Below are 15424 nucleotides of genomic sequence, written 5' to 3'. Positions count from 1 at the left end.
CAGAGCCAGGATAGACAGGGTAAGTGGACCAGATCTGCTGCCTGGGCCTGCTGTGGCCATGCTGGGCTGCAGAAAGGCTATCCGTGAGCCCCGCCCAACTACAGTCTGGGTCTAGGTAAGGGATAGGCCGCACCCTCAGAGAGGTGCAGCTGAGAGGCTGACTTGGAAGCCCAATCCAGGCTTGAGCCCTCTGATCCGGCCCTGGCAAGCCAGTTCCAGGAGACATGCAGGGCATCTTGCTAACGCCGACACATAGCGCCCCAGTCAGTCCAGTGTGGGGACACCGTGGAGCACCCAGGAGTTAGGAGGCCCAGAGGTCAGTGCCAGTGGTAGAACTGTGGTATCAGTGAGAGGTGGGGGGCAGGAGGACAAGTAGGAAAGGCGTATAGTACCAAGGGACAATGACTATTCTTTTTTTTTTTTTTTTTTTGGTTTTTCGAGACAGGGTTTCTCTGTGGCTTTGGAGCCTGTCCTGGAACTAGCTCTGTAGACCAGGCTGGTCTCGAACTCACAGAGATCCGCCTACCTCTGCCTCCCGAGTGCTGGGATTAAAGGCGTGCGCCACCATCGCCCGGCGGACAATGACTATTCTTGAAGGGCCTAGATAGACTTCAGGGCAACCTCTGAAAGCCACTGTCAGACTGGGTTTAGCTGGGTGGATGGAGCTGCTCTAAGTGCCCATGTCCTCAGTAGGTTTCTGGAGGCTGGTGGACATAGAGCTCCTACCAGCTTACGTGCTGGAACTGGACTTGCAGTCCCACTGAAGGCATACAGACAGGGTTACCAGAATACCTCAGGCCAGGCACAGCCAAAGGTAGCTTTGTGGTTAAGTGCCTGCTTCCTCTATGGCTGTGTGCCAGAAGCTTGGGATGGCCCCAGGTCATAGATAATGTGCCAAGGAGGCTTCCTCCTACGCTTCGGTCCATTCAGTGAAGGAGCTAATGAGGTCAGATATAAATGAAGAGGAAGCTGGCCTACCCAGGGTTCTGGCCTTCTCAAGCCCTTCAGAGATACCTCAGCTTTTTAAAATAGAAACACCCTGTGGTCCAGCCAAATTCCCAGGGGTCCTTTGAGTAGCAGAGAATGAGACTGAGCTGGATGGAGGCCTGAGGGCCTTTTCTGCAGAAAAGAAAATCGGAGGGCCTTGAGAGAAGCGCGAGTCTTTATTCCTGCTCGGGGTGGGTAGGGTGGGATCCTGTGGCTGATGTTGGACCTCTCTGGGCTGGTAGCTCTCACCTCTTGCCGGCTGTGATACAAACACCAGAGTGAGCACTCACTCCTGGGCTGCTGCCCAGCCACCCTCCTACCCAGTCAGTACGGGACAGGCAGGCACCTGGCAGCTTCAGCCACTTGGGCACTTTGCCTAGGCTTCTCCTCACAGGCTGGGCTGCCCCTTGAATGGGCTCTGGGGGCCCCAATGCCCCCTCCTCAGTAATTGGTTCGGACTCCAGGGACACAGGGTCAGGGGCTGGCAGCAGAGGTGGGGACCCGGTGGCCCGGGCCATACACCTAGGGGTGAGAGAGGCCAAGGGTAGGTGATGGGCACAGCCTTGGCGGGGCTCCCAACCCCTCAGGAGCTTACCTGGCCACCAGCATGTCAGCCGCAGACGGGGAGACGGTGTGTTCCAGCAGTCCAGGCTCCAGGTAGAGACCTTCAAGGCCAGAGCCACCCTCAGTCACCGTGAGACCTGCACCTCCACCCAGTGCCCCAGGGAGGTGGGGACTGGGCTGCAGATGCCCAAGCCCACAAGGCCCTCAGTGTGAATGCTTTCTAAGGAATCTTGATCTGGACATCAAGGAAGCTGGGATTCTGGGTGAGCCCTGTTGGCAGGGGTCAGAGGTGAAGCCTCACTCACCTGTTGTTTCTTCAGCTCCAAAGTGCACAAGGGCAGCAGGGAAGAGGTTTGCCTAAGGAAGGCAGGGAGCAGGGAGGGCTCAGAGGGCCAGACCAGCAGTGTTCAGCAGGCTGGGGTCTCCCAAAGACAATCCCATCCCTTCCTCTAGCACTCTACCCTCGTGGACCACTTTTCACTAGTGTGACTGTGGTTCCTCCATGTTCCACTGCCCAGCTGCAGTACCAGATCTTCTATGTCATTCTGGAAGCCCACGGCGCACTGAGCTTATGACTTGGGTACACCTTTGCAAGGCGGTCAGAGGAGACAGAGCTGTTGAGTGCAGGTCTGCTCCACCAGCCTGACACCAAAGTGGGAAAGACCTGCCCCACGACATACAACTCACCCCACTTATGTCCCCCAAAATAAGAGTGGGGGGGCTATTGATTGGAGCATCTCTATAGTTAGGAATGTACCCAGAGGAACTGGGAGACAGGAGTGCCCTAGGGAACAGGTCCAGGCAGGAGGCAAGGGCTAGCTCCCAAAATCAAGCTGCTTTAGAGAAGCCATGAGCTGAGAGATGCTTCCTTGTAAGTGACACTGGCCCAGGCAGGGTTGTCACCATTGGACTAAGCAGGGAGCTGGAGCCAGGACCAGCACAAGCTCCTCCTATTCCTCCCAAACAAGGATAGCTAGTGCTTTGAAAATGCAACTGAATGCCTGGGATCAAAGCCTCTAACCCACATCTACCAAAGGGGGTGGAGGATATGGGGTTTCTAACCAGGGACTGGCCCTGCTGTCTTGGGCACAGGTGTGGCGTGGGAGTGAGAAATGGATAGGGTTGCTCCGTTGACACCCTTGGACAAGAGGCTCTGAGCCCTCCTTAACAGGGTATGTGACAGCACAGCCCAGAGTTGTAGGGGTCCAAGAGGCCCTAGTATCACACACCAGAATGTTTTCCTCTTTTTCAGTCTCTGTGCCTTGGGGGAGGGGAGGGGGGGCGCGGCTGGGGCTGGCTGACGTGGCCAAAGACTCAGGGCAGCCAGGAGCCTGGCAGGACCTGGGAAGGGGCTGCAGCTGCAGGCTGAGGGCATTCTTTCCATGCGGCTTCAGGCTCCTGTGAGTGCCACAGGCTGGAGGGGTGGGCGGGGTGGGTGGGGTTGGGGGGGATGTTAAAAGATTAATAAGAGCAAGCTTCAAAGGCCAGGCCTAGGAACGCTGAAACCTCAGCCTCCAGCCGGCAGCAGAGGGACACAAACAAGGGCGGTGAAGGCTTTGAAACGCAATTGTGAGGTCTGCGATCAAAGCCTCGTGAGAGGAGGCCTGTGGGGTGGGCGGGGGGCTGCCCTAGTGCCCCTGGACAGGCGCCAGAAGGAAGCCAGGGATCCAAGCAGGGGGCATGGGGAGGACAGTGCTGAGGCCTTCCTCAGCCCAGAATGGCTAGTCTCCAGGGCCAACAACTGAGCAGGGTTCACAGGCACGCCATGGCTTCACTCTTTCTAGCACTTCTGGGAGCCTGACTGGCACAACCACAAGATCTCATCTGTCCTCGGGCACCAGGCAAGGGGACTCCCTTGGAAGTAACTGAGGAGGCAGCTGCCATATGGCAGCCCTAAGACTGGACCCTTACCTGGAAATGCTTAGGGAGCTCAAAGAGGGCCGGGCAGAACCCAGAACACCGAGAGAGGAAAGGCCAGCTGTGGGCTCTGGCCTACCCAGCCCCAGCTGAGGGAGAAGTGAGGGCAGTGGACTTGCTGACCTCCCCCTGCAGCTGGTCCCCTATGGCAGTGTGGGAGCTTCTGTCCTCTTCAGGACCACAGGAACAGCCATCACTTTGGTTCATAACCAAAAGCAAGGCTGCTATCTTCCTCTTTCTCCCCAGGACCAAACAATCCTGTAGAAGGGCAAGGCTACCAACCCTTCAGGGTTTTGCATTCTCAAGCTGCCTGGCTACACACCAGCCATGGCCAGAATCAAGCCTGTTCAAGGACGGGAACAGTGGGACAGCATGTTGGTAAGGTCTCCTTCTGAGGAAGAGTGGCCTGTGTTCCAATGACAGGAGACAGGGAAATCCCTGGCTGGGGTCTGAGCAGACTCAGCTGCAGGCCTGAGGAGTCCTCTGGGCACTGTTTGGCTGTCAGCAGCACAGAGTCCAGGGCCTGCCTCACCGCTCCTCTCCCTGAACTTGAAGACAGGATGCCCTCCAGCCTGGGGCAGGAGTTCAGGAGAGCATGAGGAGAGAGTTCTCTCCCACAAGGGGGCCCTCTAGGCCCCTAGGACCAGCTCCTGGGTGAACTCATCCTCTCTGTCACCCTTCAGTGCCTGCCCCAAACTAAAACCCTTGCCTATTTGATTGGGTTTCTGGGGCCCCAATGGAACAAGGGACAAGTGGACAGAAGACCATCCCAACCAACAAATGGGATTCCACCTTCTGCTCACTCCACAGCCCACCATGGGCCACTCTGCCCCACACTGGAACTTAACACTGGCCAGGACCCCAGGCTTTGACCCATTCTCTCCACCCCCAGCACAGACACACACAGAGAAGCAGTGGACAGACTTGACCGCCTGACTACAAGTTTCAAGCTACAATCCTCCCTAGGTTCCCAGGACTACTTAGAGCTCAGGGTGGGATGGGGTGGCAAATGACCAGAGGGCAAGAAAGGCAAGGCCTCTCCAAGCTCCAGAAAGTATAGCAGGCTATGTGGGGCTGGGCGCAGGGTCTCTAGGCTTTTCCTGCTTTGCCTGACTTCCCTCCCTGTGGCATCAACAAAACACCACAAAGCCTTGAGCAAGAAGGTGGACTGAGGCAAAGCAGGGGGACCAGGGCTCAGGCTCTGCAAGTTTACAGGGCAAACAGGGCTCTGCTCCCACCTTTTGTGGTCTTAGTCCTCCCTGCCCCCACTTGCTCTCCTGAGGCAGTGGCACCGCCCACATGGACCCCTGATGGTCTCTGTGGACCACCCGGGGCAGCAGAGCCCAGCCCAGCTCCAGCTTCCAGGGATGATGCCTGCTCACCTACTGGAGCGGAGCGGGCAGGGATGCCACCCCTTGGGAGGCCCTGTGGCTCCAGACAGAGCTGACAGATGAAAGGAGGCGGCTGCTAGGAGCAGGGCAGTGTCACCGGGAATCAGGCAGAGGCAGATGAGAGGCACCCTGGGGCTTTGGGGGGGTGCATGTAAATCCTGGCTGGGGGGGTGATGCTGGGCACTGGCCCTCGATCCCAAAGCGTCTTCCAGATTCAATGTTTATCAACAGGCTGGCCAGGGAGGTTGGGAGGGGCAGAGATGAAGGAAGAGGGCCGGCGCCTGGAGGTTCAGAAGCCAAGAAGGGAATCACAGGGTCACAGGCCCACTCTGGGTACCTCCCTACTTTCCGCTACTCCAAAGCCATGTGGCTCCACTTCGTCCCTCAACAGCCCTTGGTGAGCTTCCAGCGTGCTGGCCTGCTTGCTCCCAGCCCCATTTCACCCCAAGGGTGGCAGCTCCAGGCAGCCAGTGGAGTCTGTCACCCCCAACCCAGACCTTTGTAGAGGCCTTCAGGCGCCTCTGTTGTTAATTAAAATATCTGAAGACTTTGAAAAGAAAACCATTAGGCCAGAGGGGCTAGGGAGGCCCCAGCTGCTCTCCCAGGGGCGAAGAACAAGGCATTCATCCCTCCTGGCTCTGTGGGGCACAGGGTCAAGTAGCCTCTCTGCCTCGGAGCTCTCTGGACCTCCTGAGGCCCCAAGGAAAAGCCTGGGGCCAACCATGGTATTCCTACTAGAGATCACCACGGGTCCTGGGGAAAGGTTGAACCCAGGAGGTGGTGGCAGAGATAAGGACCAACAGCAGCCAGGGACCCCAGCCCTCCTCTCTGCACCACTCCAGGACCAAGCTGCCAAGCCCCTTCCTCACTCAGATGCTAGGAGGCGGGTGTCCTGCAGCAGCCAGAGGCCAGGACAGCAGGGCAGCGAGCTGGGCAGGCCCATCCCCACCCCGGGGCCAGGCAGGAAGCGGAGGAGGTTGGAAAGCCCTGTCAGAAACAACTTCAGAGGCTCACTGCTCCCTCTGAATTTACCGGCTCTAAAAGGCTTTATTACCCACCCACAGGGCCTGCCAGGGCGCTCCTTCCCAACCCAACCGCAGCATGGCGCCCTGCCCTCCCAGCACAGCCAGCCCCAGCAGCACCCTTGTGAGGCAGCTGTACCTGAAAGAGAGTCAGCGTGTGGTCATCCAGGACCATTTTGGGAGGAGCGATGACTGTGGAGAGAGGTGCTGTCTTTCAGGACACCGGCCCTACACCTCAAGGCCATTCCCCCACCTCTGCTGTTCAAGGGGTTCTCACCACCCTGGTGGCCGCTATGCTCCTGGATCCACTGTCTCCCTTGCAGCCTGAGCTACAGGGTGGGACTGGGAAAGGGGCCAAGCTGGGGACCTGGGCACTGACACTCCCTCCAAGGGACCACAGGGCTGGGCAGCCAGACAAGTCCCAGCCCAGAGAGGAGGTCACACCTGGTAGACTAAAAAGAGGGTCGGTGCCAGGTGGAGCAGGGGCTGGATGAGGGGCAGAGACTTACACAGGTAAAAGGAGAGCTCGGGATTCCCCAGGTGGCTCCTGACAAAGTCTCGCAGGTCCCCCACTGTGGAGAAAGGGGAGCATCAGCAGACTCTCCCAACACCGCCAAGGCCCTGCTGGAAACCTAGAGACATCAGCTCCAGGGCCATCCCTGGCAGTACAGACCAGCACCCCTCTAGATGTGGGGATCCAATGACGGTCAGTCCGGATGGAGACTACAGCACAGACTGCTTCCAGGATCCGTATCCTGAGGCAAGAGTGGCTGCCTACTGAGAGCCATGCAAAGCTAAGCCCAGAGCATCCCCAGTGCCTCTTAAGCACCCAACTCCTCCAGCTGAGCTCTTCCAGGGCTCAGGCCTAGAACTACTCCATCCTCCCTGCTGTAACTCAGACCATCAGCTCTGGTGGCTTTGACGCCTTCTTCTGAGAGAATTCCCACCTAGTCACGTCCAAATCACTCAGGGTCATGAGCCCTGGGGACAGGACCAAGGACTGCGAAGAACCAGCCAAGTCCTGACTTGGGTCAGGATTGGCATTTGAGTGGACAAGGATGGCAGCCTGCAACTACCCAGCGGGCACAGTGACCCTCCACAGGCCACCGGAGGTACTCACCTGTCTCATTAGGGCGGAAAAAGCCCTGCAGAATGTAGCGGTCGGGGAAGAGGACCCTCAGTGCTACCTGTGCGGCCAGAAGGAATCGTCAGAGCTTTACCCAGCACAGGGAGGGGTCTCATCGCTCGGTTCCCACTATAGGAACTGTCAGCTACCCCAGGCCTGGTTTTCCCTGTGATTCTCAATACACCTGAGCTACAAGGAAAAAGAACCAAGTGCCCAAACGTATGGGCAAATGCCTTCTAAAAGCTCACAAGCTCGGCTTGGTGGCACACTGAGGAATTCAAGGTCATTGCTGCCTATAATGTATATGCGCCCCTGTCTGAAAGAATGAACAGATGGATGGGGAAATGAACACGTTAATATAGCAACCTGCGCACACTTTCAAATCTGCTCTCCTGGCTGGGTGCGGCGGTGGATACTTGGAATCTCAATGTTTGGGAGGTAGAGGCAGAACAGTAAGTTCTAGGTCCACCAAACAACAACAACAAAACAGAAACGAAGATTTTTCATCATGGGGTTAGGGGACAGTTGGTGGTGGGGCACTTGCCTAGCATGTAGAAGGCCAAGTTCAATTATCAGCACTACAAAGAAAAAAAAACAAAAGCTTTTCATCTCAGTGTGTTGCGGGACTAGCTGGCCAATCCTGAACCTCACGTCACAGGCATGCCATGACACCGACTCAGCCAGGGCACACTTGTCATAGTCAGCCCACAGGGACTTAAGGAAGTCCTTGCTCACCTTTGGGTAGCGTTCCAGTTTTTCTTTCATCTGAGCCTCCCTGAAGGCCTTGGTCACTAAAGGGGCTTCTTCCAGGCGCTTCCTGTGGTGAAGAGGGCCAGGTCCTAGTCTCTCAACAGAAAAGTTCCTCACCCTTGCTCTTCTCGGTCTTGTTTGTTTGTTTGTTTTGTTTTGTTTTTTCGAGACAGGGTTTCTCTGTAGCTTTTGGTTCCTGTCCTGGAACTAGCTCTTGTAGACCAGGCTGGTCTCAAACTCACAAAGATCCGCCTGCCTCTGCCTCCTGAGTGCTGGGATTAAAGGCGTGCGCCATCACCGCTCAGCTAGCTCTGCAAGGTCTTAATAAGGGTTATTCTCCCCCAAGAGGGTAGGAAGGGACCAAAATGAAGGTCACCATGGAGGAAAGCCATGGGAGATGACTACAGGGCCAGGGGCACCCACCGCTCACTCTTGAGCTGGGCCAGGCGTCTCCTCACATCATCCACGGTCACTTCAAAGAACTCATCAGGCACCTCTGCTGGCCAGGGCTGCAGCAAGTCCTCTAGATCAGGGTGGCATACTACAGGATCTCGGTCAACGGGCTGTGAACAGAGAAACTCAGCTGATACAGCTTCAGCTATGCGTCCCAGCTCACCATCTCACAGCCTATGTGTAACACTGGGCCAGGGCAGGGCTTGGGACAGCAGTATAGTAGCCCTGATATCAGCCCTCGGTGGGCATCGGTGCTGCCCATGGGAACCGAACTTCAGAGCAGCCCAGAAAATGTCCTAACAGTCTTGCCTCGATGGAAGAACCTCAACATCAGGATGCCAACTTGGGGAGGTGCACCCCAGTTGGAGGCCACGTCAGGGGTTCCAGAAAGGAGGAACAGTAGAAGCCACCAAATTAGAGTGTTAGCAAAAACTCCAGCCAACTGCCCCTACTGCCCTCTCTCGGCCGCAGCCCCAAAGCCAGGCTGACTCCACCTCTCCCCTGGGGAGCAAGCTGGCCCTCCCTCTGCCCACCCAGGGACAGAGGAAGGGACAGCGTCACCCCTAATTGGCATCAATGGCAATGCAAATTACAAGGCAGGCCCAGTCCATTGCGGTGCCCAGGAGGGTGGGCACCTCCTCTGTGCCGGAGCCACCCCACGGAGCCAGGCCAGGGACCAAGGTGCCCAGCTGTGCTGGCGGAACCCATCTCGGGCCCTGTCCTGGAGGAAACAGCTGTGACAGCACACGCCAGACCCTAGGGACAGTTGTCTGACTCTTAGGGACAAGCTTCCCTCCTGCCTCCAGCAGCCTTTCACATAGCACGGCCAATCCACACTGACATCATTCTGAAGATGGCTTCAGGCTCAGGGAGGTTGACCCTGCCCAAGACCAAGGTACTACCTCAATAGGTCCACAATGAGTGCACTCTGAGTAGACCTGTCCCAAATGTCTCCTGGGAAGTCCTCCCGTAGCTACTGTCACGGACACCACGTCTCCATCATCTACCAAGTTGTGCCGTACTGCACTAGTCGTGGAGCTCACCTGACCCCGGCTACATGGTAAAGAAAGAGGCCCACAGGTGGCTAACCAGGGGGCTGTTCCTTCAAAGCCACAGCAGTAGCCACTGCGGGCAGTCTGCTCCAGAGATCTTTCTAACACGATGTCAGGCGCCAGGCTGACCCCATGGCCACAGTTCTTGCCCCGGCTCCACGGGGAGGGCAGAATCTAGACACATCCTGAGCCACAAGCAGCAGTGTCCATGGACGGCCGGTCCAGGCTGAGTGGTAGCAACCTGGGACCCAAAGGCAAATGTAGCCTTGGGCACTCACGCTCCAAGACTGGAGGAGCTTAGAGATGCTTTCTTGCTGCCAATCCCGGACGCTCCTAGGTGCAGTCTAGGGCATCAGGGAGGACAATGGATGGGTAGCTGCTTCCAGGATGGGGACACAAGGGACATCAGCACCACACGCTGCCCAGGGCTGCTGAATTCAATCAGAAAAACAGAACTGGCATGTTTCACCGCTTTGGGCCCTCCTGACTCCTGCTCTGCTCAGGAGCCCAGTGACCAGAGGACAGGACAGACACAGAACCCACTCAGGACAACTCTGCTACAACTCAAGAGCTAAGGTGAAGAGTCCACTGGCACCTGCTGGCATGGATCAGGCCAAGTAAGCAGCTACAGAAGGCCCCATGGCACCTCACAGGATCTGCGACTGGGCTGACAGGAAGCATCACGCTGTCACTAGTGACAGCAGGGGCAACCAGGGAGCACAGAATGGGGAAATTCCATCAGCCCCACAGTGCTCCCAAGGCAAGCTCACCCCAGAGCCACTGGGCAGGGAGGGCTGCAGCAGGGCAGTCGCCAGCAGAGGCCACACAGCTGTCCCCCCAGTCGGTGCCCGGCTCCCATCTGCCATCCTGCCAACACTGGCAGTTTTGCATTCCACCCCCATCGTAGGTGCACTTATGGAGATGCTTCTGAATAGAGAACTCAAGTCTGGAGATGAGACACCAGGAGAAAGGATATAAAGGACAGTCATGCCCGACGAGGCCAGTGGGACACCCAGAGTGCATCACTGAGGCCTGTCTTGCCATTCCTCCCACTATGGTGCTGAAATCCATTTAAAGTCTTGGAACCCCAGTCAGTGTGTTGCGGGAGGATACAAAAGGCTGTGTTCCATTGGACTGGGACTTGGAGAGGGCTGGGGGAAGCTAAAGGGCTCCTGATAATCATGAGATGCTTGGGCAGGAGGCTCCCAAGGCCAAGCCAGTCACACAGTCTACTGAGGGATAGGGAGCTCAACGTGAAGGGCCTCCCAAAGAGCCTCTCCCCAGAAGGCCCATGCACGCTGGGCCCAAGTCCTCAGAATAAGCCGACAGGGTCAGGCCATATTATGGTTGCTATGTGACTGGTAAAGAAACTGAGGCACAGAGTGTCTGAGGAAGAGTTGGCTTGGGAGTACAGACATAGAGGGCAGATGACCTCCCTGTGTCTGTGGGACAGTGATGGATGGACATCAGGATAAAAGACCCCTTGCTAAAGTCTGTACAGGAAGGAGGCATTGATTCCAGGGAACCCAGGAAGACAACAGTCAGGCAAGGTGGGCAGGAAATATCCAGAGGAGCTGAGCAGCCTCCCATAGCTCCATACCCCAGACTCCAAGCAGCTAGGACACAGGAAGCACACAGGAGAGCCCCTGAGAAGCAGGTGGGTACCTGCTGTGACAGTGTCCAGGCTGGAGCCACCGCAGGGTCAGTGGGAAGTCGGGAGTAAAGGACCAGGCCAAGCAGAGACCCTTTGGGAGGAAGGCTCAACATAGCCTGGCCTGGCCAGTCACAGCAGGGTCTGGTGGCCACAGAGTACCTTACTCCTGTCAGAAACGGGCCGGCTGAAATTTCCTCTTTTGACAGTGATTTTCCAGGACATGATGACAGATTAAAAAAAAATGTGAACACTATTTAGAGATGACCTCAATCTCAGATTTTCCAGATTCCCTATGAACAGCAGCCGCCTGCCCCCTTGGCTTGCTCTTCCTCAGCCCAGCCGGCGCTGACAATGGCTTTGGTGAGCGAGAATGTGAAGCGTTTCCCCTTGAGGCTTTGAGCCCAAATGAATCACTACAACAGGGACACAGGCCAGACCTCTGCGTTACTCACAGGGCTCAGCCACCCTTGGGAGGGAGGCGCCTGAGCACGTGGACACCATCAAAGGTCCTGGACGGCACAGCAGGAGGCAGCTGTGCCAGAGTGAGAGGCCAGACCAACATAGGCTTGGGGATGGTACAGGCGAGTGCGGCTGGCTCTTCTCCAAGACGCCAAGACACCTATGGCCGCTCCACCCCGTGACATTGACAGCTTAGCTTCTCTACTGTGGATGTGACCAAAGCCTTTTTAAAAGAAGAGAGCAGAGTCAGGCATGGTGGTGCATGCCTTTGATCTCAGCACTCAGGAAGCACAGGCAGACAAATCTTTTGAGTTCAAGGCCAGCCTGGTCTATAGAGCCCAGGACAGCCAGAGTTAATACAGAGAAACCCTGTATTGAAAAAGTCATAATAAATAATAACAATGATCAGGATGATGATAATAATGATGAGGATGATGATGAGGAGGAGAAGGAGGATGAGGATGATAACAATGATAAGGATGATGATGGTGGTGGTGAGGAGGAAGAGGAAGACAGCAAGAGCACAGCTGTAAAGAGTCAGCCACAGCACAGGAACCTGAGCATTTGGAGCATCTATCACCTCTCGAAAAGTACCGGCTAGACCAGTGAAGTTGCTCCTGGGATCCAGTCTGGTGGCATACATCTTTAATCTCAGTAATCAGGAGGCAGAGGCAGAAGGACCGCTATGAGTTCAAGGCAAGCCTGATCTACATAGTGAGTCCCAGGCCAGTCAAGGCTCCATAGTAAAACCCAGTCTAAAAAAAAAAAAAAAAACCCAAACAAATAACAATAACAAAAGATAAACCTCCAAGACAGGCCTGAACACTGGAGCAAGCACATAAGACAGACTGGGAGCCCAGGTTAGATGGAACAAGGAGACTATTCCCTACCCGACGTGCCCAGTGAGCAGCAGCCCTGGAGATGGGAACTCAGAGGGATCCTTGGCAGTTAAGATCATGCATTGCTCTTGCCGGGAACTCACACTGGATGGCTCAAAACTACCTGGAACTCCAGCTCTAGGGATCTAACGCCCTCTTCTGGCATATGTGGGCACTGCACACGTGTACACATACCCACACACAGACATGCACATATGTACATTATTGAAGATAAAAATAAGCTGGGCATGGTGGCACATGCCTTTAATTCCAGCACTCAGGAAGGAGGTAGAGGCAAGTAGATCTCTGTGAATTTGAGACTAGCTTGGTCTACGTAGTAAGTTCCAGGTTAGCCAAGTCTACATAATAAGACCTTAGTTCCTAAATAAATACAAATAAAAATCTTTAAAACAAAACAAACAAGCAAAAACCCAGACACTCAATTGGCCCCTGCAAAGTCTCTGAACCATCTGCCAGCAAACCTCAGTGGTCTTTCCAATTAAGGCATGGCCTGCAGCTCTCAAAAGAACTGAGGTTAGCCCTCATAGCCTGAGGGTTATCCATAAATACCCAAGCACAGCAGGGCCCATGGCCAGTCTATGGAGATGACAGAAACAGGAGCCCCTAAGGCAGATAATAGCAACACAGAGTCCCCATCCATGGGCACCAGACTCCAGCCATCCACAGACACCTGCCACTCTGCCCTGCCCTGTTCAACATTCATGGGTCCAGATGGGTGTTCTCACTGAGTTTGGTACAACAACCCACTTTATACTTCCCAGACCCCCTTACAGAGTTCTTCCAGCCCCATTAGTACTAACTAGTCACCAGCCCAGGGTGCATAGGGTGAAGGCCAGACTGTGTGAGCAGGGCATGTGGGGCAGACATGAAGGAAATCCCCAGAGGGGGAGGGGCGGGCAGGCCAGGGGCAGTCAGTCCTGCCCAGGAGGACCCAGGGCCTTTGATCAGCGTTGGCCCCCGTGCCAGCTGCTGGGGAGGCTGCAGGCATGGGGGTGTGTGTGCTGTGATCGGCCTGCAAGTGAGCTAGAGCTACAGGGCGGCCTCCTGGGCTGTGGAGGGACTTCAAAGGACATGGCCAGGGGGCGCCGGGCAGCCCCAGCCTCTCCCAGAGCCCGGTTCTGATCGCCAGTAAAACTACCTTCTAATAATTAATGTCTGACATCAAAGGCAGGAACCGCCGGGCTCTGTGAACCATCCCGGGCCTCAGCGAGGACCTGCCTGTATTTTATCCTGTCTCTTTCTTCTGAGTCTTTATTTAAATCCAAAAACCACACACAGGCAAAACATTAATGGGAAACTTGGAAACTCTTTTTGATTACTAAAGTGTACCTTTGAAGTTCCCCAAAAAAGTTCTGTTTTGTTCCCGTCCCCCTCCCCCCCAAGACTGAGGAGGGACACAAAGCAGATGCATGTGGCCAGCCAGCCCTCTGGGTGTGGGGCTGTTGGTGACAAGAAGCGCAAGGCAGAGGGCGGGGGACGCTCCACAATCAATCAGTTGCCCAGGCTCCCAGATCAAAGGCTGGAGAAGCTCAGGCAGAGCACACGCACCCGCCATGGAACAACCCCTGCTGGCTGGGGGCCCTGGGTTCAGTGCTTAGGGCTGTGCTGGGATCCTGACACAGGGACAGTGACTCTGGCAAGTTGACCAGGACAGCTGCTTTGAACTGCTGCACCCACTACACAGTACAGGAAATGGGATCCGGTTGGCATGGAGGGAGAAGGAGCTGAAGGCTGGCAATACTAGGGTGGTAGAAGGACACAGCTACCCTGCCCCTTAAACCACAGAGACGGCCACAGCCCCGGAACCAGCTATCCCTACCCACCACATCTGACTCTGGATCCAGGAACTTCATACTAGTCAAACTTCACAGTGTTCCTAATGGTCTCCACGGTTCCTAAGGGAGAAGACAGGTGGTGCCACCATCCTCTCCATTCCAGGATGAGTTACTCTACAAGAGAAGCTTTTGGGTGCAAGGCCACCATGAACAAACAGATAAGCAAGGCACTAACAAGATAAACAAAAGTGACCCCTCACCCCTATGGATACAGGTAACCAGCCCCTCACCCCTATGGATACAGCCGCCTCACCCTCAGCCCTCTCAGGTGTGGTGAGAGGGAGCAGGAAAGAAAGCCCCAACCACAAATGTCTAGGTAGGAGCTAGTCAGGCTGCTGGCACCAACACTGTGACCCAGCCACAGGCCACCTAAGTAATGTCCCTGAGCAGCAGTGACAGCTACACAGTAGTGGACTCAAAGCACCTTGCCCTGTGTTCTAATACATACTATCATGCCCTCGCCCAAGTCATGAAAAGTCCTCAGAGCCACGGGCCGAGAGGCCTCAACAGGGCCAAGGCATACAGCACACCTCCCATAGTGAAGGGCACAAGAGCTCAGCAGGACACAGGGAGGTCTGGCCTCAGTACGCGGTCCCCTTGGCAGCACACACAGGAAACAAGGCGGGATGCAAGGATTAGCCATAAAGATAAACTCATCATCAGATGAAGTGCTCTCCAAGAAGTGGGAAGTTTGGGGCTTTTGTTTGTTTGTTTTTACAAAAATAAAGCTCAGCAGTGGTGGCACACGCCTTTAATCCCAGCACTTGGAAGGCAGAGACAGTCGGATCTCTGCGTTTGAGGTCAGCCTGGTCTACAAGAGCTAGTTCTAGGAAAGGCTCCAAAACTACAGAAAAACTGTCTTTAAAAACGAAATAATAAATAAATAAATAAACAAACAAATAAATAAATAAAATAAAGCTCCACGGACAGGAAAATCACCAAGTGAAAAAGTCACTCTCACCCAGCTTACAAAGGGGACTGTCAGTATCCTAACACCAGCAGAAGATTTTGGAAAGGAGAGTAAGTACTGCAAGCTAGGTCTGCCTCTGGGCCAGCTACGCTGTTTTCACATCCTCCCCATGTCCGACACTGGGCACTTTTGGTCTCCAGCTTGCACTAGGGCTGCCATGGCCTCACCTACCTCCTCCGAAGCCCACAGGTTCCTTGATCATCTCACTCTGCACGGATACTGAGGAGTGAAGGCTTAGGCAGCCTGAAAGTGGGGCTCTACATGTGGTTAGAGGGTGCCACCAGACAGAACCCAGGCAGGGACAGCAGGACAAGTCAGGGCCCCAAGAGGCCACTCCATGATGCC

General features: G+C 55.4%; 1 protein-coding gene across 2 annotated transcripts in view; it reads right to left on the bottom strand.

Moving 5' to 3' along the window:
* Positions 1-2: 2 nt before the first annotated feature.
* Aspscr1 (ASPSCR1 tether for SLC2A4, UBX domain containing) overlaps positions 3-15424 on the bottom strand; it is a 38424-nt gene continuing 23002 nt past the window's right edge. For both annotated transcript variants that reach the window (XM_057774349.1, XM_057774350.1), the window contains 9 exons: positions 8181-8320; positions 7743-7824; positions 7002-7068; positions 6391-6453; positions 6021-6073; positions 1857-1908; positions 1583-1652; positions 1334-1509; positions 3-1246 (listed from right to left, as the gene is read on the bottom strand). In XM_057774349.1, coding sequence (XP_057630332.1) covers positions 1233-1246; positions 1334-1509; positions 1583-1652; positions 1857-1908; positions 6021-6073; positions 6391-6453; positions 7002-7068; positions 7743-7824; positions 8181-8320 — 717 coding nt within the window. In that variant the 3' untranslated portion in view covers positions 3-1232. The remainder of the gene's footprint in view (positions 1247-1333; positions 1510-1582; positions 1653-1856; positions 1909-6020; positions 6074-6390; positions 6454-7001; positions 7069-7742; positions 7825-8180; positions 8321-15424) is intronic.

This window comes from Chionomys nivalis, chromosome 7 (genome assembly GCF_950005125.1).
Source record: "Chionomys nivalis chromosome 7, mChiNiv1.1, whole genome shotgun sequence".
NCBI lineage: Eukaryota > Metazoa > Chordata > Mammalia > Rodentia > Cricetidae > Chionomys > Chionomys nivalis.
This window is presented reverse-complemented; position numbering and strand designations above follow the sequence as displayed.